Source organism: Phocoena sinus, chromosome 8 (assembly GCF_008692025.1).
Source record: "Phocoena sinus isolate mPhoSin1 chromosome 8, mPhoSin1.pri, whole genome shotgun sequence".
NCBI lineage: Eukaryota > Metazoa > Chordata > Mammalia > Artiodactyla > Phocoenidae > Phocoena > Phocoena sinus.
Window position 1 is genome coordinate 57057509 of NC_045770.1, and position 26458 is coordinate 57083966.

At 54.5% G+C, this 26458-nt stretch overlaps 1 protein-coding gene across 7 annotated transcripts in view; it reads left to right on the plus strand.

The window, feature by feature from the left end:
• GDPD5 (glycerophosphodiester phosphodiesterase domain containing 5) overlaps window positions 1–26458 on the plus strand; it is an 88909-nt gene that overhangs the window by 52715 nt on the left and 9736 nt on the right. For 5 of the 7 annotated variants that reach the window (XM_032640599.1, XM_032640603.1, XM_032640600.1 and 2 more), the window contains 8 exons: window positions 8025–8128; window positions 11897–11990; window positions 12639–12698; window positions 20091–20189; window positions 20497–20590; window positions 20965–21110; window positions 24978–25060; window positions 26162–26312. In XM_032640599.1, coding sequence (XP_032496490.1) covers window positions 8025–8128; window positions 11897–11990; window positions 12639–12698; window positions 20091–20189; window positions 20497–20590; window positions 20965–21110; window positions 24978–25060; window positions 26162–26312 — 831 coding nt within the window. Of the gene's footprint in view, window positions 1–8024; window positions 8129–11896; window positions 11991–12638; window positions 12699–17418; window positions 20190–20496; window positions 20591–20964; window positions 21111–24977; window positions 25061–26161; window positions 26313–26458 lie in introns of those variants that run through there. The other 2 variants (XM_032640604.1, XM_032640598.1) reach the window with 2 other exon arrangements.

Sequence of the window (26458 nt, forward strand, 5' to 3'; positions counted from 1 at the left end):
GGCCTGAACTCTACCCTGCCTCCTCCAGTGACTTAGTGTGTGGCCTTAGACAAGGCCAGACCCTTTCTGGGCCTCAGCTTGCTGTGGGTGAGGTGGAGGTACAAACCCACGCCCCAAGGGTCCAGTTAGATAACAGATACCAACGTGTCTCACGTCCTGAACAGGACAGACCACTGTTCCAACTTGGGGAAAACGTGTCCTCCCTACACACTTTCAAAGGGATGGCTGTTCCCTTCTCTGGTGCTTTGGGGGAGAGGGACCCAGCCGGTCAGAGAGGAGCCCTCTGAGCTTCAATTCTGCCACTTCTAAACTGGCGATGATAAGAGCCATTTTATCCTATAAACCTTGCAGGTTTGCCATGAGGATAAGAAAATGGGAGATGATATTACTGCATCCATGAGGGAGAGGAGAGGCTGGCAGAAGTTGTTGCAGCACAGGGAGCTAAGGATTTATTGCTGTAATAAAGCCAAGCCGTCGCTGGCTTTCGGGAACCCCCGCACCCCACCTCCTCCTCTCTGAATGGCACTGAGGGGGCCGGGCGTGGTCAGGCCACGCTCCCGGGAAGACGAGTAAGCTCTTGTTCATGACCTCTGTGACCACCTTGCGTGTCTGCTTAGGGAGCATGTATGGGGCAGGAGGAGAGGCTGTGGCCACTCACCGCCCTGTGGCCTTGGCCGGCCCCCCTGCAGGGCGCTGGGATAATCCCTCCTCCGGGCCCCCAGCTCTTCTGCTCACGTCTCCCCAAGGGCTGACGCAAGGCACAGGATGCGCGGGGAAGGACGGGGTGCTCCAGGCTGAGCCTGGCTTCATTCTCCTGCCTAATGAGCCACTCCGAGTGCACCCTGGCAGAAGCAGGGGCAGACAGAGGCCTAATTGCCCAGCTCCCTGTAGCCCAGAAAAATAAATCCAGCCTCTTAGGCTGTCAGGAGCTGGCTGGGGGCTGGGGATTTTAATCCTTTTCCCTACTCGGCCCTAATGCTGAGATCCATCTCAAACCTCCCTAGGCTGCCCCCTCCCCCAAATCTCCTGGGTCAGAGCCAGAGTAATCCTGCCAGGGCTGCCCAGCTCTCTCTTCTGGGAGCTCCACACACCGTTCCCAGCTGACATTCACCAGTCTCCCCGTTAGGAACTTGGCGAGGATGAAACAGGAGGGTGATTAGAGGAGCCGGTGTGCCCAAGGTGCAGCCTGCAGGTGGACAGACTAGGCGGGGAGGCACCCCTCAATCGCTCTCCAGTCTCTGCAAGGCTGTGTGGTGCTGAGGGCACAGCTGGACTCTGGGGCCTCAAAGCAGAGCCGGGACCCCAGGAGTGGCACAGGGAGCTGAGCTCAGCCACGTGGAAGGAGCTGTGCCAGGCGGAGCCAGCACGCAGGGAAGGGCTGCCTTGGGACAGACTAGAAAACCTAGAAACAACCCACACACATCTGAGAGCGTGCTGTGTGGTAGACAATCACGGAAATCATTGCAAATATCACAGACCGTACAGGGACAGCTGAAGTATCCATCTGGTGCAAGTAAAATTAGATCCCTGTCTCTTACCTCAAATCAAAAGAAATTCCAGATGGATGAAATGTATTTTTTTCTTTTTTTAAGGTCCTTTTTTTTCTGTTTAGGAAGCACACATTTGTTGAGAAAATTCAAATAACTCGGAAAGATGTAAAGTAAAAGAAATTCTAATCTTCATGCTTTAGAGGAAAGGCTTTGAAACCTCTCTCCATACACGTATACACACATATGGAGCTATAGATAGGTAGGTGGATTACAGATTCGAGTGTAAACAAAGAGAAATTATCAATGTAAATATGAATTAAATCTATAATCGTGGGCCACCTGCCCTAAACATGATACCAAAGGCAAAGACCCATAAAGGAAAAAGGGGTAGATCTGACTGCGTAAAAATGTAAATGTTTTAAACAAAAAGCATGAAAAACAAAATTAAAGTCAACTGATAAAATAAGAAAAAGTAGACAATCTATATGAAAGTTACTATCTTACATAGAGAAAGCTTTTATAAACCCCTAAGAAGCCAGTTGGCCCAAACGAAAGCTGCCAGGCTCTGTGCCTTTGCACCTTCCACTCCCTCCCTCTGCCCTTACCTTGTCAGGTAAGCCCATTCCAGCAAGCCCATTCCTTTCAGCTTTGCTGCAAGCATCTCCTCCTCCAGAGAGCCCTCCAGACCATCCCTTCCCCGATAACTGGCAGTGTGCTCCTTGGCAGCCCTTGCTTGCCCCATTCGCCACACTCGTTTCTACGATTGGCGTTGCCTGCTGGCTGGTCAGTCTTCTGTGCAGGTTGCTCAGAGGAGAGTCCAAGCCTGATCTGTCTCCCAGTGTCCAGGGCTCAGCACGTGTGTAGAATGACTGGAAGAGAGTGGTGACGCGGGCGTGGAGGGGAGATGCTGGAATTGAGTTTGGGGTATGAAGTAGGGGTCTAATTATATATTTTTTTACCAAATGGATGTCCAGATGTCCCAGTACCATCTGTTGAATTCTCCATCCTTTCTGTACTAATTTACCTGGTATTAATCCTGTGTCCATCCTTCCAGGCCATTCCCTGTCTTTGGGTCTCAGTTTCTCCAGTTCTTAATTGGACCTTTAGAGGATGAGGCAAGATGGTCTCTGAAATCTTTTGTAACTCTGAAATTCCAAGGTTCCCGCCCTGGCTCTGCCTGTGACTTGCTGTGTGACCTTGGGCAAGGCCTTGCCTCTCTGAGCCAGTTTCCTCCTTGGTCAGACGAGGATAATTACATGTCTTGCTTTTTGTTGCTTTGGGATAGTTGAAGCTGGAGGCACCCAGAGCTGGGTGTGAATTCTGGTTCCATCATTACGTTTGCCCTTTGTGACCTTGGGCAGCTCACTTCCCCTCTCTGAGCCCTGGTTTCCTCCAACTATTCCGTCTGCTTTGCAGAGCTGTGGAGAGGGCGAGATGCGAAGCAGCAGGTAGAGGGCTCTTAGGACTGCCCCACCCCCAACTCTGCGAAGTGCTCATATAGGGCTTTGTCCTCCGTGGCCAGTGATGTGGGATCTTCTTCCTTAAGCCGTGCTGGCTCCTAGGACTGCAGCCTGCAGAGCTGGGCCTGACCTCTGCATCCCCCTGACCATGGCACCAACCCTGGGCTGGGAGGGGGTGATCCGCTTGGCTGTCTTCCTCAGCTGGGGAAATGTGATGTAGAGCAGGGGGCGGGGAAGACTTGATCACTGCCTTCACATAATTAAAGGACTGTCAGACACGAAATGAAATGATAATTATAGGAACGATCATGGATTTGGCAACGTACAGCTTACATCTGTAATCCCATTTGATCCTGGCAGTCCTCCTGTGAGGTAGAGGTGATGTCATCCTCAGGAACAGAGGAGGAAGCTGAGGCTTGAGGTCCCGAGTGATTGGCCCGCAGCCACGCGGCTAGTGGTAGAGGGCGGGGAATGAAAATCCAGCTCTTGATTGTATTCCCCCACGCCCTGGTCATTTGACCCGTGTTCTTGCCCTTTTGCCGGACTTGTTCTCTGTGGTGTCAGAGAACCAGCTGCAGGGTGGCAGCCAAGGAGGCAGAAATCAGCTGCACCTCAGGCAGGGATGGAGGCAAGGACAACACCTTCTGACACCCTGCCGTTGCCAGATACTTCTGTCCAGCACTGCTGTCCCCATTTTACAGAGCAGGAAGCCGGCGCTCAGGGAGGATAAAGCAATGTCTTCTCCAAGGTCACCCATTTAGTAGGTGGCCAGTCACACCCAGCATTCCTGGACTCCCAAACACAGCCTGCCTCTATCCGGCTGCTGTCTCAGAGGGAAGAATTTTCAGCCCAGAGGAGGGCCCCGGCAGCACCCACAGGGAGAGTGCCCATCTCTGGAGCTGTGGGAGCAGAAGCAGGGCAAGCTCCTATCCTGGAGGACGCAGAGGCGATCTCTGCCCCGGAGGACAGGCAGGGAACAGGAGTCCAGCGAGACAGCTCTGCCTCCGCCAGTGAACCTGAGGTCATGGTGGCGCCAAGGGCAGGGGGGCGGCTCGTGCTCGGGGGCCGTCCTGACGCAGATTTCAGTCTCCAGGGTCAATTCGGGGGACCCAGGGGAGGTGCTCCAGGCCCCGGGGGGACCCCAGCAGTGTCTGTGTGTGTTCTGGCCCAGGGCCACGGTCTGGGGTGGGCAGGGGCCCACAGCAGGCAGCACACGTCCTGTGTGGGGCTGGGCTTTGTGGCTGCAGCGCTCTGTGACCCCGTGAGCCCCAGCTGCTAATAGGCTCTCTCTCCACACACACATTCTCCTCTAAAGGCAGAAGGCTGGGGGTGGGACAGAGACAAGAGGGGTGAGGAGAAGACGTGACAGCCAACAGGAGACAGTGAGCAGGAGAAACTGGCATACGGTTGCCCGTGCGGGGTGGAGGGTCTCGTCTTCCTGGAGGATGGGGGCAAGAGTGGGAGGAGACGGGATGGGGCCGGGCCTCTGGGATTCTCCGCCGCGGTCACCCCTGTAACAGGGATGGAGCCCCCTGCCTCACCCGCAGCCAGGGCCCATCCCCTTCCCCAGCTGCTCTCAGCCCTTCTTCCTTGCGCCTTGACTGTCGTCCTGCTCCCAGGCAGCTGCAAGACTGGAAGGAAGGGGCTGTGGTGTCACAATGGGAGCTCCTTCCCTTGGTTCCCTGGGGACCCCAGGCTTCGCCTGAGGATAAATCGGGTTGGATGATGTCCTTGTCCACTGGTGGCCCTGAGACCTCCCTGCATCCCCACCATGTCCACACCTTCTTCTGTTCCTCACACCATGTCTGAGCACCTCCTTGTGATCCGCGGGATGCGGGCCCAGGGTGCACAGAGATACCTCAGCCATCCCTGCCCCGAAGGAGTCCGTAGCCCAGTGAACTGTCCCTTAGTGTGCGCCTACTGTGTGCCGCTTGATGTATGTCACCTCATTGAACATCAACCCTCCACAGTAGGGGGTGTTATTCCCATTTTATAGGTGAGGAAACTGAGGCTCAGAGGGATTAAGTAACTCACCCAAGTGGCAGAGCCAGGTCTGTCTCCCTCTTGAGCCTGGGCTCGTTCCACCTCCACAATTCAGAATGTGATCGACAGTCAAGTTGATGGGTACCAAGAGTCTGTGCAGAAGCAGTTAAGAGAGGGAGGTCCTGGGACTTCCCTGGTGGTCCAGTGGTTAAGACTTCTACTTCCCCGCCATACTTCCACTGCAGCGGGAATGGGTTCGATCCCTGGTAGGGGAACTAAGATCCCACATGCCACATGGCATGGCCAAAAAAAAAAAAAAGAAAGAAAGAAAAGAAAAAAGAAAAGGAGGTCTTGGGAGCTGGAGGGATGGGAGAGCTTCCTGAAGGAGAAGAAGGCTTGGCCTAGGGTGTGGACTCCAGCAAGAGAGGATAAAGGACTCTCAGGAGGCTGAACTGGGTCTGGGATTAACATGCCTGGGTCCCAGAGAGCAAGGGCGGGTTTTGCGAGAGCTGTGCGGGGCTGGTTCCCAAGGGGGCAGCAGACGATCGCCTCCTGCCGGGGCACCTGTGGTCAACGCCCCCCTCCACTTCTCCCCGACTTGGTCACCTTGTATACGTTGCTCAATCTCTGACTCACCTCCACTCATCCATATTGAGCCTCTGTGCAAATTAGCAAAGAGTGCCCCTTCCCCAGGGATCTTGACTGTTATCTGCTCGAAAACTGTCATGACAAATAAGGACATCAATGGTGACCATGGTGTGAGTGGCCCTTCTCAGTGTTGGCACTTCTTGCTCAGCCATATGTGGTGGCCCTTCTCTGAGTCTTGGTGTCTTTGTTTGCTCCTAGTTGGGGATAAATGCCCAGGCATTGTACAGACTGTGGGAGGCGATGGAGGGCCAGTGGCTCCCCCATCCCTGCCAGCATGGCCGTGGCCTCACAGCCTGCATCTCTGGAGCAGGGCCAGGCTGGCTTGTTGGGGGGCGCCTGGCTTGTTGGCTCAGGCCCCTCTCCTGTAACACGCCCTGACAAGGACCATTAGTGCCATTTGGAGCCTCTTTGTCAGTGGAGCTGCTCCCCAGGCCACTTCCTCCCCCAGTTCCTGGCCTTCCCTCCCCTTTCTTCCAGCCCCTGCCATTCAGTTTTTTCCTCTGATTGTTCGTAGAGGGACCTGCCCCCTCCATCCCTACTGTGGATGGGGCCTCTTCATCCCCATGTACAGGCTCCCTGTGGCCGTGGGACCTCTGGCTTTCAGCTCCCAGGACTTTCATCCCTGGGTGGCCCCCAGCCCCGGCTCATGCCTGGCTCCAATAATGGGGTCCCTAGTTCTTTGTTGCGGTTCCCAGGGGTAGGGAGGGGCGGCAGCCCCTCATTCTCGCCCTGTCCTCCCTGCCCCACTCTCAGGATCCAGCCAAGGGAGGACCGTGGCCCTTAGTGCACAGGACCCCTGTGTGCTGTGGGCCCCCCTGACACCTGCGGTCTTTCTGGCCACCTGTCAGAATTGCCCCTGAGTCCTGCATCACACATCACCATAGGACATTCCCCACCCCCCGGCACCTGTGGCGGGTTCTCTACCTGCCACTGTCCCTGCAGCTATTTCCCTGGTCCCACGGGACTCCATGCTGCTGGCCTGGGACAGGACCCATCATAGGCAGAGGCTTACCCCTCACCCGGGCCCTTCTCAGAACCTTGTCCTCTGGCCAGAAGCCTTGCACCTGCTGAGGCAGAGTGATCTCTGTGGACAGATGGCCACTCACCGCTGCTGGCTCGGGGTTCACAAAAGACCGAGGGCTCCTCTGTGGAGGTAGGGTGGTAAGCCCCCGGTGAAATCTCTCCTGGGTGGGCATACTCATGCCAGAGTAGGAGAGAGGACCTTTGCTCACCCGCCATCTCACTATCGAATCTTTCCTAAGTTGCCACCTACCCTGGGAATATGAAGACCACCCAGATCTTCAAGGTGCTTACTGTGTGGCAGGGGGGACCGACATATAGAAGGACAGTTCTAGAACCGCAGGGTCTGTGCCTTAACCGACATGGCTGCAACAGTTATGGAAGCTCTGAGGAGATGGGATTCACCCTGCTGGGACAGGGCAGGCCTCAGGGAGGAGGAGGGTTGCCCTATGGACCAGAGTGGGGTTGCTTTCTAGATGGAGCCATCAAGAGGTTAAACTGGGATTAGAACCGTAGCTCCAAGCTGGCTGTCCGGTGCAGGAAGGATCAAAGAAGCCCGGAAAGCTGCGGGGAGCCCGGCAAGGGGCCCGGGAAGTGGCTGGGTGAGAGATGCTGAGCTGCTCCAAGCCCTCTAGCCCTCCAGCCCCTCAAGGTGGAGGGTGCTCTTGGTCGTCTCCTGCACTGACTTCCCCTCAAGGTCTGTTGTTTGTTCTGATGATCTCAGCAGTTTCCCAGAGAGCAGGATGTCCCAAGCTTGTTGTGCTTCTGAGATAAGGGGACGGATGAAAGCAGGGATGAGCCCAAGGGCCCAGCGGAAGTGCCTGCAGGCCTCTCCGGTAGCAGCAGAGGTGGCGTCAGTAGCCCCCCGCCCCCCGCCCCCCGCCAGGAGAGAGAGGCCACCCCTGCTGGGGGTTGTAGAACACCGCATTCCTTCAACTCTAGAGGCTGGGGCACTGCTCTTTAATCCTCTTCTAACTTGCTGTGTGACTTGGGCAAGTCACTTCACCTCTCTGGGCCTCAGTGTAGCAGGGGACAGAGGTGAGGAAGAACACCTACTTTGCAGGCGTGTGTGAGGAGGGAAGGAGGTGAGGAATGTGACCCTCAGACTGCGGATCACCCTCCCAGTGTGAAGGCTTAGGCAGATATGGCCTTTGCTCCTGGAGACTGGTGCACACTGGAAGGGCCTCAGGCTGCAGCACAAGGGGCCCAGCTCTGGCTCCCCACTGTTTTGTGACTTGGGGCTCAGTGATGTTGGATAGGTCACTTCCCTCTCTGAGCCTCAGGTCCCCACCCGTGTGAAGAGGGCAGTGATCCCTGCCTGGCAGCGGGGCTACAAAGGGGGAGGGGTGGGACCATGCTGGGTGGAGGTGGCCTGGGGCCATCCCTGCCCCACTTGACCCCTTTCCTCGTTTGGCCCCTCCAGTGGGAGCGCCTCTGGTTTCTGCTTCTCACCTTGACCTTCGGCCTCATGCTCACCTGGCTGTACTTCTGGTGGGAAGTCCACAACGACTACGATGAATTCAACTGGTGAGTGGGTATCAGGGGGCGGGGGCCTGGGGCCTGGTCATCCGGCGGCTGAGACGGGGACGGGGCTTGGGTTTGATTCTCTCTCCTGGGCTGGTCCTCAGGGCTCTGCCACCACTGGTCACCAAATCTCTGTATAGCCTTGGGGGACACGGTCCTCTGGAGAGAACAGAGGCTTAGCGAGGAGCTGAGACCTCCTCCCTCACGCTGCTGTCATGAAAATAGGAATGTAAGATGGGGGCAGGGCTCAGCTGGGGGCTGGGACCTCTGACCCCTTTGTAGACAAGGACTCCAAGGCCCAAAGAGACCAAGGCCTCAGCAGAGAAGGTGGCCCCAGACCCCAGGCCTCCTAACTCCCTGAGCAGGGCCTTGGGCAGGGCTGGTAGGTGGTTCTAGGAAAGCTCAGGGTCCTTTGTGGACAGCAGCCTCGGGTCCAAGGGCAGAGCTGAGGCTGGTACCTGGGTGCACGAGGGCACCTGTTTCTTCCTCACGCCCCCCCAACTGTCTGCCTTTGTTAAACAGTGAAAGGCACAAAGGAGGGGACGTTCCCTCGGTTCTAGTGGGAACTCCCCCATTGACAGGTGTGGAAACTGAGGCCCAAGTTCACACAACCAGTTGGGGGCAGAGTTGGGGCTTGGCAGCCAGTGCTCCCTGTCCATCCAGTGCTGCCTTTTCCTTTTGGTTAGAAGTTCAGGGACTTCTCTGGTGGCGCAGTGGTTGAGAGTCCGCCTGCCAATGCAGGGGACACGGGTTCGAGCCCTGGTCCAGGAAGATCCCCCATGCCGCGGAGCAACTAAGCCCGTGTGCCACCACTACTGAGCCTGCGCTCTCGAACCTGCGAGCCATGACTACTGAGCCCGCGTCCCACAACTACTGAAGCCCGCACGCCTACAGCCCGTGCTCCGCAACGAGAGAAGCCACCACAGTGAGAAGCCCGCGCACCACAATGAAGCACAGCCCCCACTTGCTACAACTAGAGAAAGCCCGCGTGCAGCAACGAAGAACCAACGCAGCCGAAAATAAATAAATTTAAAATAAATAAATCAAAAAGAAAGAAGTTCAGCTCAGTGTGACCATGGGCACATAAGTGTGAGTCCTCAGTAACTGACCTCATCAGGTCTTCCTGAGGGTGAAATAAGATGATGGACCTGAGAGGGCTCCAAGCTCACCTAAACCTGAGGGCTGCTTCCTGGGAGGCCGAATCTCCAGCTGGTGGCCATTATGTTAGAATTTAGGATTTCTGGACTCTGGGCTTCTGAAGGGCTGTGGCTCTAGGATTTTGTGATGATCCTGAGATTCGGTGCACGGAGCCTGGGCATCCACTCCCCTCTGCATGGCAGTGCTGTGCTTCTGTTATTAATGAGCTCAATAAAGGACCGGCTGCCGTCCCGCCGCAGCCCAGCAAGATGAGCCGGAGCCCCAGCCGAGTCCCAGAGGTGGCCCCTGGCCTTTATTAAATGCCATAAATCAATTATTCATCCTTCAGGTATCCAAAGCACAGGCACTGCTGTGGGCAAATGGGAACATTCTCTGCTGGCCCTCGACTGTAGACCCTGGACACTTCTGCTGAACTGCAGGTCTGCTGCCCAGGTGATGGTCTACCCCCAACATGTACAGAAGGAGAAGCTAAGGCCCAGAGAGGGGTAGGACTCACCCAGGGCCACACAACCATCTGGTGCCAAATACACATGCTGGGGACAGTCGAGGAGACTGAGGCTCAGAGAGGTTAAATAGCCTTTCCAAAGTCACACAGCAAGATGCAGTCAGATCTGGGACAGGGACTTGAACCTTCCTGACTGTATCATGCTGTCCACGGAGCTACCCCACTCTGCAGAGAGTGAGCTCCCTGTCACTGGGCAGCTCAAGCAGAGGACGGATGCCTGCCCTGTCGAAGAGGCTGCAGAGGGAAGGGCTGCCTGGGGCTTAGGGATGGCCTGAGGACCTGCAGCTCCCTCACCCTGTCACCTCAGTTTCTTGGAGTCGGTGCTGAGATTCAGGAGCCCCTGGCCTGGTCCTCAGGGTCTAGAGAGTCTCCGGGGATAGCTCATGAAGCAAGAGAAGGTGAGTGAGACCGAGGTGGTCAGGGTTAGACAGGGAAAGCCAGGAAGGGACCATCTGGGCTGTTGCCTTCCAGTGGGGGCTCCCTGCCAAAAGGGAGAGACAAGTGGAGCCAGAACACTTTGCAGGAGTAGTCGCCAGGGTCGGGGCCTGCCCTTCTTTGGGCCTCAGTTTCCCCAACAGATTTTCCACTGGGATCTGAGGGTGAGGGCCAGGAGAGGGCAGATGCCCCATAGTGTCCTCCTGGTGTCCCCTCCCAGCCCCCTGCCCAGGCCCAAGATGGCAGCAGGCCTGAAGCTGCCTGGCGCCGGCTCAGTTTCTCTGACGACGTGTGCAAGTTGCTGCCTTCTCTGAGCCTCAGCTTCCCCAATTGTACAGGGAGGATATGGGTGGTTCAGTCTCCTGGAGAGCAGCTAAGCAGCATCTATCAGGAACCTTAAAAAGTTCATTCCCTTTGGCCCTGTAATCCTATTTGTAGGAGTCTATCCTGAGGAAATAATTAATAATACAGAAAGGTATGTGCAAAAAAAAAAATTGTGTTAATTTATGATAGTGAATAATTGGAAACTATTAATTGTCGTTAGTAGGAAGTTGGCTTCATATGGTACATTAATTCAATAGAAGGCCACATGACTATTAAAAAACTCACATTTCCTCAGGATTTTAGTGACTTCAGTAAATGCTTGTGTTAATTAGAAGCAGAGAACTGAGTACTTACCATGTTCCTCACCTCACTTCATCCTCAGGAAACACTATGAAGGGCACTTTGTTATCCCCATCCTGTAGGTAAGGAAACTAAGGCTCAGGGAAGTCAGGTATTACATTTTATCAATCCTAAGACCTCATCTTTTCACATGTTAACATTGAAATTGAGATGAATGTCACAATCAATGGCATCTTAGATTCAGGGGAGCCTGTCACCTCCACAGAGTCTTGCAAGCCAGGGGATTTGAATCTGCGTGTGCCTCCCTCCAACGCCTGAACTCTGACTGCTGTGCTGTACGCAGCGGGGTCCCGGCTTTGCTGTTTACACAAATATATAAGCGGGGTTGGTGGCGCAGTGGTGAAGAATCTGCCTGCCAATGCAGGGGACACGCGTTCGAGCCCTGGTCCGGGAAGATCCCACATGCCGTGGAGCAACTAAGCCCGTGCGCTACAACTACTGAGCCTGCGCTCTAGAGCACGCGAGCCACAACTACTGAGCCTGCGTGCCACAGCTACTGAAGCCCGTGTGCCTAGATCCTGTGCTCCGCAACAAGAGAAGCCACCGCAATGAGAAGCTGCGCACCACAATGAAGAGTAGCCCCTGCTCACCACAACTAGAGAAAGCCCACGTGCAGCAACGAAGACCTAATGCAGCCATAAATAAATAAACAAACAATAAATTTATAAAATACCAGCCTTCTTAAACTATATATATATATAAGCAGAGGGGGGAACCCACTGGAAGGAGTCAGCAGTTTTGGTGATGGTTATTTCTGTGCAGTAGAATTAAGGGGAATTGTCTTCTTGTTTATGCTTCTTGGCATGCCCAGGTGTCCCCCATGAGCCATCCAGAGGCTGACCTATGACCAGGGAGACAATGACCTTCTCACTGAGTGGGCAGGGCCGGGTCACTGAGCGGGCCACGTGAGAGCTGAGAGCTGGCCGGCCCGAGGGAGCGTCCTGGCTCCCTGGTGGAGGTGTGACCCTTGCCCCTTCTCCTCCTGGCAGGTACCTCTACAACCGCACGGGCTACTGGAGCGACTGGTCCGTGCCCATCCTCATGACCACAGCAGCCGCCTTCACTTACGTCGCAGGCCTCCAGGTACGTGGGGCTGTCTCAGAGGGCAGGTGGCCCTGTGCCCAGGGGAAGGGAGACCTGGCCTGTGCTGGGCTGACGGAGGGGCCCACCCTGGTCTGAGGAGGGCAGCTGGCTTTTCTCCTGGCTGCTGGGGCTTGGTTCCTTCAAGGAGGGAGGTCCTCTTGCTTTGCCCCATCCTGGCATGTTCTCCCCCGCCCCCGTGGAGCATCCCGCTGTTAGGCCCCACTGCAGACTTCCTCTTCCAGAAACTTCTGCTGTGGTTGCTGCTCCCAATACGCTACTCCCTCAGACTCAGGTTAGTCCCCAGGCTGGACTGGGGCATCCTGGGGGACAAGGCTGAAGTCTGCTTCAGAATCCTGGAGCCTGGAACTCCCAAAACATTAATTAGGCAGTCCAAGTGAAGCAGGGCCCAGTGACCTCTTGAGGGAAAAATCCTAGAGGAGAAGGAGCCTGGAGGCCTGGAATAATCTGGGAGGAGGCCAGGCTTGGGCTGGGCTGGGCAGGGCTGGGCATTCCCATCGCCTTCAGGGAGGTTTGCTGACTGGCTGAGCCGGGCCCAGAGAGCAGTGGGGAGCAGGGTGTCTGGGGAACTGGCAGAAACCTCCAGGTCACACCTGGTGCCTGACTCTAGCCCTGTGGGCCCCCGTTCAGGTCCTGGCACTGTGTCACATTGCCGTGGGGCAGCAGATGAACCTCCACTGGCTGCACAAGGTAAGGGCTGCCTCCGTGGGGGCCCAGGGAGGAGCGGGGAGGCCGGAGGCCGCAGCAGCAGAGGAAGAACCCGGACACATCTTCCCTCTCCTGCATCGTGATTATAATTGTTCTAGTAGCTAACACTGAGAACTCACTGTGTGCCCAGCACTGTTCTCGCGGTCTAGACTGTATTAGCTCATTTAACCCTCACAGCAGCCCTGCGACGTTAGGTACTGTTATGATCCCATTTTGCAGTTGGGAAAACTGAGGTACAAAGAGGTTAAGTAACTCACCCAAGGTCTCCCACTTAATAGGTGGAGGGTCCAGGATCTTAGCTCTGCAGCCGTGCACTCAACCAGCACAGGCCACAGCTCTGGCCCTCTGGCTGGCTCTGCCTTCGGTCTCACCCTCTCCTCTTCAGTGAGCTCATTTTAAAACTCTGATCCAGTGATATTTCTCCCAATTTAAAGCCCTTCCCACCATTTCCATTGCTCCCAGGGTGATCCAAACTCCCCCACCCGGCATTAAGGCTCTGCGTGACTTGGCCCCAGCTGAGGTCTCCCAGCTGCTCTCATGCGACTGTCACCCTCAGCTTCTGCCACATGAGACATCTCAGGCCCTCCCGGCATGTCTGCCTCTTCTCTGCTTTACCCCTTCACTCCTCCCTTTCTGTCTCTTTTGGACCCTTCCTTGGTTCTCCTCCCCACCTACACAAGACTTCTCAGGCTCCCCCAGCACCCTCAGGCTCCCCTGCCACAGTCCTGACATCTCATTGTCCATTTCCATCTGGCTTCCTGACCCCAGCCCTGCCTGGTCTGGGAGCTCCGTGCAGGCCAGAACTGACTTTCCATCTCCATGTCCCTGGTGCCCCACGCAGGACTGGGCCCAAAGCAAAGAGGCTTCATATGTTGCAGAGCCTTGGCTCTCTTGCTTACTGTTGGTGGCATGCATGGTGCTGAATACATGTGGCTGATGCCTGCTCTTTCTGAGGGCCTAGCGGGTGCAGGGGTGGCACAGATCTGACCAAGAGAGAGCCTCTCCCTCCCAGGAACACCTGGGCCTTGGAGGAAAGGACGGGCCACCTCTTTGCCTAGAGCCTGACTCAGAGTGAGCATGCCATTTAGGAAGGGGCAGAAATGTCCAGAAATAACCACGAGCCCATGAGATGGGTCCAGAGTGACTCTGAGGGGAGGTGCTCACTTCCAGCTAGAAAGATACGAAGCAGGAGCCGGAAGAAGGATGTGGTGAGCTCCAGTTAGGCTTCGTGGAGCAGGAGGTGCCTGTGGGCCTCCAGGGGGGCCTCTGAGATCTGGAACTGAGGAGTTAGATCCGGGGAACTGAAATCTTGGAGGGATGAAGAGCAGTGAGCCACGGGACTTCCCTGGTAGCACAGCGGGTAAGAATCCGCCTGCCAATGCAGGATACACAGGTTCAATCCCTGGTCCGGGAAGATCCCACACGCCACGGAGCAACTAAGCCTGTGCACCACAACCACTGAGCCTGCACTCTAGAGCCCGCGAGCCACAACTACTGAGCCCGCGAGCCACAACTACTGAAGCCCACGTGCCTAGAGCCCACGCACCGCAACGAAGAGTAGCCCCCACTCGCCAGAGAAAGCCCGCACACAGCAACAAAGACCCAACGCAGCCAAAAAAAAAAGCAGTGAGCTGCCTCTGGTCCCCTCCCACCTTCCTCCTGCTTGTCACTCTTTCCTAAGATCTCCTCTGGGCTTCTGAAGTCCCCTCTGTGAGGGACTTTCTTCTCCCAGCTACAAAGCTGACACTTTGAAAGAACTGCACCGGCTGGCACCCCAGGTCGGGCTGGCGCACACCACAGCCACTTCCTCCAGGGCACGCCTGGCTCTCGGCAGACCAGGGCGCACCTGCTTGATCCCAGTGGAGAGGCGTCCGGAGGCCCGAGCTAGCCAGGGCAGCAGATCAGTGCATGGAGTCTTCTCCTGGGGGAAGGGGGCTCAGGTCGCTTCATCTGCACTGGTGCCAGCTCCCAGGGTGCCAGTCCTGTCTCCCTCTCCCCTCTGATCCCTCCCAAGAGATGTCAGCACGAGGAAGGTCCTTCCTGGCGGAGATGATCCATAGCTGGACCCACTGCACCTGGAGGGAAGAACAAGTTCCCTGGGGCTCAGTATTCAAACAGGGGCTGGAACTTCTACCCTTCTGTTTCCAAGATTCTATCATTTGATTCTAAGATTTTTTTTTTTTTTTTTTTTGCGGTACGCGGGCCTCTCACTGTTGTGGCCTCTCCCGCCGCGGAGCACAGGCTCCGGATGTGCAGGCTCAGCGGCCATGGCTCACGCGCCCAGCCGCTCCGCAGCACATGGGATTTTCCCAGACCGGGGCACGAACCCGCGTCCCCTGCATCGGCAGGCGGACTCCCAACCACTGTGCCACCAGGGAAACCCGATTCTAAGATTTTAAGAAATTCTTATTCTTTTTGGTTTTGTTTTAACCGACTTTTGACCATTAATACATTGACATGGTTCAAAATTACAAAGGTACAAAGAAGTACAAAATGTAAACCTCCCTATTATCTTTCCAGAAATATTTTAAGTACATACAAATGTGTGTGTGTGTGTGTGTGTATATATATATATATATATATATATATATACGCACACATTTCCTTTTTCTTTAAACACAAGTAGTAGCCTATTATACCCTCTATTTTGTACCTTAAGAAAAAAAATTGGGGGTAGTATTTTTTTTTATTGAAGTATAGTTGAGGTACAATATTATAGAAGTTACAGGTATACAATATAGTGATTCACAATTTTTAAAAATTTATTTATTTTATTTTTATATTTATTTTTGGCTGCATTGGGTCTTCGTTGCTGTGTGCAGGCTTTCTCTAGTTGCCGGGAGCGGGGGCTACTCTTCGTTGCGGTGCACGGGCTTCTCACACAGTGTCTTCTCTTGTTGCGAAGCACGGGCTGTAGAGTGCAGGCTCAGTAGTTGTGGTGCACGGGCTTAGTTGCTCTGCGGCATGTGGGATCTTCCCGGACCAGGGATCGAACCCGTGTCTCCTGCACCGGCAGGCGGATTCCTAACCATTGCGCCACCAGGGAAGTCCCAAACATTCATTCATCCATTCATCTGGCTGCACCGGGTCTTAGTTGCAGCATGTGGGATCTAGTCCCCTGACCAGGGATCAAATCTGGGCCCCCTGCATTGGGAGTGCAGAGTCTTAACCACTGGAGCACCAGGGAAGTCCCTCCATACTGTGTAGTGTTTTTTTTGTTTTTTGTTTTTTTTGCGGTACGCGGACCTCTCACTGCTGTGGCCGCTCCCGTTGTGGAGCACAGGCTCCGGATGCGCAGGCTCAGTGGCCATGGCTCACGGGTCCAGCCGCTCCGCGGCACGTGGGATCCTCCTGGACCCGGGCATGAACCCACATCCCCTGCATCGGCAGGCAGACTCTCAACCACTGCGCCACCAGGGAAGCCCATACTGTGTAGTTTTAATTTGCATTTCCCTTATGATGAGTTAGGTTCAGCATCTTTCATCTGCTTAAGTCATTGACATTTCCTTTTCTATAAACTGTCTCCTCATATCATTTGCCCTTTTTGCTGTGAGGTTTGCTTTTTGCTTATTAACTTGCAGGAGCTCTTTATAGATTTGGAAAATGAGGCCTTTGGCTGATGAACTGCAAATCATCCTTCCTAGTTGTCATTCATCTTTTGACTTTGCTTGTTGTATTTTTGCCACAGGAATTTTTTTATCCTTAAGGATTTTTTATGCTTAGGGATTCTGTCATCTCTTATGGCTCCTGGGTTTCGTGTCAGAAAAGTCTTTCCCACTCCAAGATTATAAAAAATTTCTCTGTGGTATCATTTGGTAATTATGTTTCTACTTTTTTTAACATTTAACTTTGTTGTCCTTTTGGAAGTTATTTTAGGGTACAACGTGATCTTACTTTGTGCTTTTTAGGTGGCTTCTCAGTCCCAGCTCTCTGTTGAGTAACCCATCCTTTCCACTCTAATTTGAGATGCCAATTTTATCATATACTAAATATTTTTATGTATTTAGATCTGTTTCTAAGCTTTTTATTTACTTTCATTTATCTCTCTGGTCCTATACCAGTACCATACTTAATGCTATATAGTTTTTTGGTTTTTGTTTTTGTTTTTTTTTGCGGTACGGGGGCCTCTCACTGTTGTGGCCTCTCCCGTTGCAGCGCACAGGGTCTGGACGCACAGGCTCAGCGGCCATGGCTCGTGGGCCCAGCTGCTCCGTGGCATGTAGGATCCTCCCGGACCGGGGCACGAACCCATGTCCCCTGCATCGGCCACCAGGGAAGCCCCAATGCTATATAGTTTTATGCTATGTTTTCATCACAATCTTTATTCTGAGAGTCTCCAGTTCCCCCCGAATCCTGAGGAGGGGAGGGCTAGAGGACAGAGGGCCTCTGGGCAGTGCGGGGAGGGAGCTGTTTGCGGCAGGCTGGGTACTGTGAGTGGATCTGGATGTCCACTTGGGGCCCTTCCCCCTCCTCCCTGGTCCTCCCAAAGCTCCTATTTCCCAGAAATCCCTGCCAGGTGAGCCTCCAGGAAAAGTCCAGGGGTCCAGGACGTGAAGAAGAAGGTGGAAGGGTACTTGGGGGCTTTGAAGTAAATAGGAGGTGGTCTCCCTGAGATACCCCCCCTCCTACCCCACCTACCACCCCAGCATCAGTTCAGGTGCCACCGCTGTTGAGGGGCTTTGATCACAGCTCCCACCTCCCTAGGCCGTCCCCATCAGCACCCCCAGTGAATCCAGACTTCCTTCCAAACAGCCAGCCCAGGCTCCACAGTTCTTCCTGGTGTCTAGCCTCTATCCCTCTAGTTGCGGTTTAGGAAGGCACATTCATCCTGCGTGTCAGGTACGGTGCCACAACCATCATTTATTGGGTTACATGTGAGGGGCTTTCCACACTGTATTTCATTTACTGCTTGAAATAATCCTGTTTATTTGATATTTAATAACTTTTAAAAGTTATTCCACTAACATTTAGTAAGCACTCATTATTTTGGTGCCAGCCATGGTGCTGAGCATTTCTCTTGCATTTTCTCATTTATCTTTCCAAACCCCTTTCAGGTAGGCGCTCAGTCTCCCAAGTTCACAGCTCAGGAAACATGCTTTGAGAAGTTAACCACCCCCATTAGGCACAGTCACCGAGGGATGTGACCTAAGTGGGTCCCTGAACCCTGGGCCAATCTGCCACTTAGACCACAGAACCCAGATTCCAGCCACCCCCGCCAACCTGTTGGCAGAGCTGGTTTCCAACTCCTCCGGGTCCCAGCACCCGGGCAAGGCTCACTGAATGAACGGACGTAGCTCCTATATCCTCCACCCCTCCCGCTGTCGTCACAAACCACAGTGCCTCCAGCACAGAAAACCAGAGACCGCTTTCTCAGAGGCTTCCCCTGGGCCTTCTGGGTGGGATGTATCCTTTGCAGTAAGACTTGAGGAAGGGTGGTAGAGTTGTTGGGAGTCAGTGCTGTTATCGTGGCTTAAGGACACGGCGTGTGTAGGGGGAAATCCCACAGAACTTGACCACTGCAGTAATGCTGTGGGGCATAAGGTTGCCACTACAGCCACTGCAGAATTCAGAGGGGATAAAATTTTCCATTGCATTAGGATCCTTGGAAATCAGTTTTATTACAAGTATTTCCACTAGCAGTTAAATTCTCTAATAAAATGCTCAGAGGTGACCCTTCAAAGATGCTTGCTATGGCCTGGAGGGCAGCAGGGGGCAGGGAGCCTGCGTGTTGGGGTGGGGGGGTTGGGAGGATGCTCAGGGATGGTTAGGACACTTGTGGGCTCCCTCCACTGCAGCGTGACATCCCAGAAAGAGCACAACCTCCGAGACGGGCAGAATGGGGTTTGTTCCTGAATCTGCCCCCCTTCAAAGCTACGTGACCAAGCAAACCCTTAGGCTCTCTGAGCCCCATTTTCCTATGTGTAAAATGAAGATGGTAACATCTCAGCTGAGATTTTACGAGGATAAACGTGAGCAAGCGGAGTGCCTCCCGCAGAGCCAGGCACACTCGGGCCCTCCATGCACCTTCATGTCTCTCATTCCCGTGTCCTCTGGACCGGCATGTCACAATCCGTGAGAGCTCCTATCCATCTCAGCCTTATTACTGCTTCTTATTGGAACATTTGTTTCCAGGCTGATGGGCTGGAACGACAAACCTCCAAAGGCAAACTTAATCCCAGACGGGGATGAATCTTCCCTGCGTGGCAGGGAACGAAGATGGATCAGCCTCTGTCTCTGCCCTGACGAGCTAGAAACTCAATTTAGAGCTTGTTTGGTCGTTAGAGGGCTCTCACAATGCTGCTGCCTCCAGGAGAGACACTGTCAGAAGAAAAAGAAGGCGAGAGCCCTGATGGCAAAGAGAGCAGCTGGGAGCAGGCAGTAGGAAGTCAGGAGGGCCGGATGTGGCGGTCTTGGCAGGCGCCTATGGAGAGAGGGGCTGCGGAAGGCTTCGGGGTAGAGGTGTGAGCTGAGTTTTACGAGGCAGGCCTGGCGGTGTGGAGAGGTTGGGCAGAGTGAGATCCAGGGCCCAAGGCAGGGACCCTGGGGGGCTGAGTAACCAGAAACCAGGCATTAGTTAGTTTGGGGGAACGTCTTATGTTACATGACACACTTCAGATCCCATCTGTCCCCAGAGCTTTCCGTCCCATGAAGGTTCCATCTGGTGTTCCGTCAGAGCTGTACTCCTCACTTCCTCTGGGAGAGCAGCTCCCATAACACATTAGAGGCTGAAAGCTAGGAGGCTGAGGCTGAGAGCAGGCCTTGGCAACGGGGCGTGTGGGGCAGACCCCTGCCTCACCTCTGCTCGCTGTAGCCTGAAGGCCAGGCTGGGTGTCAGCCTCCTGCGGGGGGGCCTGGCTCCTCAGCCTGCTGCCCTGCAACCTGGGCAGGTTCCCCTGTGCCCCATCTCCTGGGGAGCCTTGGTCTCCTCACCTGTCACGCTGGATGAAAGGTGGCTGGGCAAGGCCTGGGACGGGACCTGCTGGGCTCAGGGAGGCCCCCCATTTGCCGAGTATATTCCCTCCTCACACCCTGAGCCCTGGGGCCATGCCCCACCTTAGCCCAGCTCCAGCCCACCTGTCTTCTCTCCACCCTCCCTTCTATTTCTCCCACGGTCCCTTCTTCACTGGGTCCACCTGCCTTCTCCTGCCTCTGCTCCTCTCACTGTCCTCTGCACGGCTGCCTCTGGCTTTCTTCCAGTGCCTGCCTCTGCCCTGCTTTGTCCGTCTCTCTTGTACTCTCTACTCTCCCCTTTCCGCCTCTCAGCCTCTCGCTCCGTCTCTCTACCTTTGCGCTCCCTCTCAGACACACTGGGGACCCTTGGGCCCATGGGGCTTTGACACTGCCCTGACCCTCTGGTGGCTCTTCCCCTTCCAGATGGGGCTGGTGGCCATCCTGGTGGCTACGGTGGTGGCCATGTCAGCTGTGGCCCAGCTGTGGGAGGACGAGTGGGAGGTGCTGCTTATCTCCCTGCAGGTGAGTGGGGGTGGGGACGGGGTGGCTGCTTCCCCAGGACCCTCAAAACAAGACAGTGCCTTTATGGTCACTCCCGTTTCTCTAGATCAAGGTCCAGAGGAAGTAGGGAGGGGTCCACATCACATAGCAACTCAGAGGCGGGGAGGGTGCTACAATCCGGGGTACCTGGACTCCCAGTTTCCTCCACTGAAAAATGGAGACACTTTCCTGCCCCGTGGATAGAGACAGGCCGTAAGGACGTTGGTAACCAGAGGGTCTGGGCACAGCTGGGAGCCAGCAGTCTCTCTTGTCCCTTCCTGCACACAAGGGCACAGCGCCGTTCCTGCACATGGGGGCCCTGGTCGCCATCACTGCGCTCTCCTGGATCGTGGCAGGACAGTTTGCCCGCGCAGAGCGATCCTGTAAGTATGACTGGGCAGGACCTACCCTCCGTGTGCTCCAAGTACCAAGGCCAGCTTGTCCTGCCCCCGCCTGGACGTTACCTAGGTAGCCTGGGGATATGGCGCGGCCCTTGCTCTCAGTGTGGGGAGTCCCGGTTCACAGTCCCGGCCTGCAGGTTCCACAGAGGTTGCAGCCTCGGCCTTGTGTGTTTCTTCCTCTGTGTCTCTACATGTGTGTGTGACTTAGAGGCCAGGTTCACCTTCCTAGCAAGAATGGGGGATCCTCTTGGTGCAGGGTCCCCTCAAAGCATCTGGGTCCTGACAAGTAGAGGGAGGAGGGATCCAGCACACCCTGCCAAGCTGCCCGGGGCTCATGGTTGGGCCCATGTCTGCAGCCTCCCAGATGGCCATTCTTGGTACCTTCTTCACCGTGGTGTTTGCCCTCTACCTGGCCCCTCTCACCATCTCCTCTCCCTGCATCATGGAGAAAAAGGACCTGGGCCCCAAACCTGCCCTCATCGGCCACCGCGGGGCCCCCATGGTGAGTGCCACTTGTGGGCCCTAAAGACTGGGGTGAGGGGTGGGTGGAGCTGCCATTGCTGAGGGGAGACAGGCAAAAAACCGAAAACCTAACTCCTTGTAGGAAGGAGCTTGCAGGGAAATGTATATAATACACGTAATGTAATAATAGCCACAAGTTTTAGCCCTTTTTGGTGGTGGTGGTGTTGGGGGGTGGGCGTGGGAGGGGTTTAATGGAAAGGGTTGGTGAAAAGGCTGGAGAGTTTCAATGGCATCAAGTCCTGAAGAGCCCGAAGGCATCTGGTTTGAAAGATTTCATTTTCATCCTGAGGGCCCTGGAGAGATGCAGGAGGGTTTTAGGCCAGGCCCAGATACTGCCAGGTTGTAGGTTAGGAAGGCCCAGGAGAGAGAGAGATGCTGGGTGTGAGGAGGGGAGCAGGGCCCAGGGGCTGGGACAAAGCAGCAGAAAAACCCTCCAGGCTGTGCAGGCAAGAGAGCTGGGTGCAGCTCCAAGCCCACTGCTAAAGGAAAACATTTGCACCGGGTGGGACGGAGAGTGGAAGGAGTCAGAGTCAGCACCTGCTCCTTCTCTGCCACCCCTGTGACCCTGCAGTAGGCCCTCCCCTCGAGGGAGTATGCACCAGAGCCAGGCTTCCAGGCCCCGTGGCAGCTGTGGGAGTCAGGGCCTATTCTATCTCCTCTGTGCCTAGTTTGCTCATCTTGTCCCCTGGGATGATGGGAGTGTCTGCACCCTATGGCCACAGGAAGCAAGAGTTAGCCTGTGTGATGTGCCCAGATATGAGTCTGGCTCACAGAAAGTAAGAGTTATGCTTTCCTGTTACCTCGGGCAAGCCCTCCTGCTTCCCTAGACTGGGTTTCCTGACCTACTAAAGCCTTGAACTTTGGTTGTCAACAGATGCAGTACCACTCATCACCACCAGGGGGCACTTGAGGGCTCTATGAGAGCTTTTTCTTGGTTGTGGCAGTAGTTGGGAGTTCCATGGTATCGCTGAATTTCAGGGTAGTCTAGGGGGCCTCACGAAGTAAGCATTTAAAGGAGGCGTCACGTCGGACAGGGCTGCAAATCACCATTATTGTACACATTTCCTAGATAAGGCTCAGAGACCTGCGACCCTGAGCTGGACCCTGGTGCTCTCCCATCACACCCCATGCTGCTCCTGGCACCTCCTGGAGGCAACCAGCTAGAAAGGCCATGGTTTTGGAGTCAGAGGATCTGGATTTGGGGTCCAGTTTTGCCACATGCTGCCCGTGTGTCTGGCGGGTTGCTGGTCCCCTCCAGGCCTCCCTGCTGCTGGCTTTTGTAAGGATAAATTAGGAGGACAGCCTTCCAGGAGGCAGGACCCCATATTATAGCTGCTTTTCTTTCCATGACCCGTATTACCCACCGAACCTGCTCTGGAGGCCACAGGACAAGAGGGTGGGGTGTGCTGAGGCAGGAAGCGGGGGCAAAGGGAAGGAGTGGGGTGGCCCCATGTGGATTGTTGTTTTAGCAGAAAGATTTCAAACATTCACAGAAGGGGAATGAATAGTATAATGAATCCAACACCACCTTCACCATTTATCAACATTTTGCCATTCTTGTTTCATCTATCGCCCTGCTTTGTCTTTTTTGAAAGCAAATCCCAGGTATTGTATCATTTTATCCATGCTTACTTCAGGACGTATCTCTAATGCATAAAGACCTAAAAAACAGAACTACGCCACACTGCCACTATTACACCTAACCAAATTACTAATCATTCCTTAGTACTATCTAATACTGAATCAGTGTTCAGCTTTACTTTGTCTCAAAAATATCTCTTTATAATTGAGTTGTGAAAAATCAGAATCCAAACAGAGTCCGTGTGGTACAGCTGGCTGGGATGTCTTCTAAGTATCTTTTAGTCTATAATAATCTCCCTCCCTTTTTTTCCCCATATGCTGTTTATTTGTTGAAGAAACTGAGTCATTTGTCCTGTAGAATTTCTCCCATTGTGCATCTGGCTGAATGCATCCTGGTGGTGGCCCTTGAGGGGCTGGTGTGGGTGTCGGACACAAGTCCTCCCTGTGTCACTGTGGATGCATGAGTACCAGTGTCTACACCTGTATGTCTGCCTGTGGGAGGCTTTGACTCTGGGTCCACACATCTGTGTGTGGTAAGCCCAGGTGCTCATCCCTGTCTTGGAGATGGTATGTGTGTGCCCTGGACGGGGATGTCCTTCCTATGTGGGTGGCCTGTGTGCATACTTTAATATTTGGTCAGACTGACTCCAAAGTTGGGCCTCTTAACCACAGTGGTCCACCACCATGAGTCTGTGACGACTACACCCACACACGCACACTTCTGACAATACAGCCCTATCTGCCTTTAGGCCTGAGGCAGTAGCAACCCTCTTTCTTAAGGAGGCCAGCACCTAACGCAGGGAGATCTGAGTTTAAAAAGCCTCCAGAAAAGAGATTTTGCCCCTCCCAAACACTTCTTCCTTCTCCCAAGGGTCTTCATGGCCCCTGCTACGCTCTTTGTGTCTACCCCCAGTCTACCGTCTGCCACGTGGGAGGGGCGTGTTGGTACCTCTCTGGTGGTCACTTGTGGGATGCCTGGCCACAGGGCATTTAGAGGTGACTGAGCAGGAACCCCACCGAGTCCACACCTGGACGCCTCTGTGGGGGTCTCACCCAGCCCACTTGACCGGGAGACAAGGCAGCATATCCCCCAAGGCCACTCTGCCCTGCAGAAAGGGGAAGAAAGGAACTCCCATTTCAGAGACTGCTGACGTCTATTACCTCAGCTATGAGCTTGGTAATATTAGTCCATTTTATAGCTAAAGGAACTGAGGTCCAGAGGGTGAGGTGTGATGGGCCCAGGTTGGTGACTGGGAAGGGGAATTGCTCCTTCTCAGCTTCAAAGCCCTTGCCATGCCAGGCCGCTTCCCAGGCGAGGGGAGTGTGTTACATGCTGGGGAACAGCATAGCCGGAGGAAGAGAAGATGGGAACGAGCATGTCTTGGTGAGAATGGGATGAGCCATGGGAGCCCTTTCCACCCATCCCTCACTGCCAGAAGTCTTCCCTGTCTTGCATCCCGCACTGCACGTGGTCCTAGCCCAATCCTTGGTATGGTGCTGACCCCTAGTGGCAGCAAGGGGTATGACAGGATCACCAGACCAAAACAACTAGGGAGACTCGGAACCCCAACTCCCCCAACTGGAAGGACACTCAGAGAACAGTGTACATATACCGCCAAAGACCAGATGGGGAAACTGAGGCCCATAGGATAAAGAGATGCACCAAAGGTCACAAACCTAGTTAATGGCAGAGTCAGGCCTAGAACTAGGAGTTTCTGATGTATATGCTATAGGGTAACAGTTGTCATTTGTTAAGCACTTACTCTGTATCAGGCAACGTGCTAGGAGCTTTTAATCCTTATAACAGTCTAGGAGATGGTCGTGTCATGTCTGTATAGATGAAGAAACCAGTCACCCCACTGAAACTCTGCCATGCTGTCTACCCTGTCCTCTCCCTTGGGGATCTCCACCTGGACTCAAGGTATAACCAGGAGGAAACTTGGCATTCAGCCCAGCCCAAGACTGCATAGAGGCAGAAGACTGTAAAAAAGCCCTCCACCCCCGACATTTATATACATCAACACTAACCATCCCTGCTTCTCTCTCCCGACCACCAAAAAAATCTATGAGGTAGGCATGATTTAACAGATGAGGAAACTGAGCTTCAGAGAAGCTGTGTGGATGCCCAGGGCTCCACAGGTACTGCTTAGAGGAGTGGAATTAGAACCGGGTCTACCCCAGCCTCCCAACGTGGAAGTTTCTGTGGGTCGGGGAGCGGTGCTTGAACTAAAGCTTGGCTCTCCCTCACCACCACCTTCCTCCCCAGCTGGCCCCAGAGCACACGCTGATGTCCTTCAGGAAGGCCCTAGAGCAGAAGCTGTACGGACTCCAGGCTGACGTCACCATCAGGTAAGCGTGGGGCTTGGGAGGACAGCACCTCTTTTCCTCCTCGATGCAACCACACCCGGGTTTCTGCTGGAGACACGTCTGGTCCCAGAGTCTTAGAGATGGGAGAGCGGAGGCTTGGATTATCCACTGCAGGGCAGGCACCATGTTTATGCAAATAGATTTTGTGCCATACTCCAGGATATAAAATAGAGGAAAAAACAGACACCTGATTCAAGCAGGGTGGAGGTAGGGACCTGGAGTCCTGCCACAGATCCACTTAATGGAAAGACTAGCTCTGTATGGCTCAGCAAAATGGAGCACAAACACTCTGATGAGTGGAGTCAGCAAGGTGCAGAGTGATACGTTCACAGTGATGTCAGTTATAAAGACCACATAAAAGTGATCTATACAATTTCTACATGTAGATTTTAAGTATGTGTTTGTAAAAAGGGCAAGAAGTGTCCATACTGATCTGATAACATCATGTCTGAGAAGGGGAGGGGGGCAGGGTACTGAACAGGGGTACCACGGTGTGAGGATACCATTCCCATTGTAGACATTATAGAATTGTGTGTTTATCAAAACTTTCTAGCAGGTGGTAGAAAAATGCCTTGAGGAGGGGGAGCACAGGTGCCTTTTACTGTTTCACGCTAAGGCACCTTATGGGGCTACTGGCAGCCCCAGCAGAGTGGGGTAGACCGGGATGATACCAGGGTGGAACTTGTCAAAGGGGCCTGCATTTGCACTCTTCTCATTATGGCAGCACGTGGACTGGGTTCTAAGCCAGGTTCCACCACTTACTGGCTGGTAGGCCTTGAGTTTGATACTTCTGTCTCCAGCCTCAGTTTCCCTATTATCAAATGAGATAGCCTCTACCTCCCAGGGCTGCTGAGAGAATACGCTCAGCCCTCCCTCCTCAGCAGTGCCCACCCCCATCTGACCCTCAGAGAGAGCCGAGGGATTCACCTACTGCCCACTGACTTCCCTGTGCAGACGGGGAACCTGAGGCCCAAAGAGGGGCAGAGCAGGCCTGGGTCCCTAGGTGGGCTGGTGTAAGTGGGTGGGGAGGAGCGGGCGAGGGACCTGGGTGGGCAGTGACTCCGCAGCCCCACCCTCCCACAGCCTGGACGGCGTGCCCTTCCTCATGCATGACGCCACCCTGCGCCGCACCACCAACGTGGAGGAGGAATTCCCGGAGCTCGCCCGCAGGCCCGCCTCCATGCTCAACTGGACCCTGCTGCAGAGGCTCAACGCTGGCCAGTGGTTCCTGAAGGTCTGGCAGCACCTGTCCTAGGCATGGAAAGCATGGTCAGGGACTCCATGGAGAGGGCCAGGGGCAGTCCTCAGCTCAGGTGACCTTCACATGCCGAGCTTCCTTGACTCACAGCCAGGCTGGTTGGCGGCCTCCTTGGGCTCCTG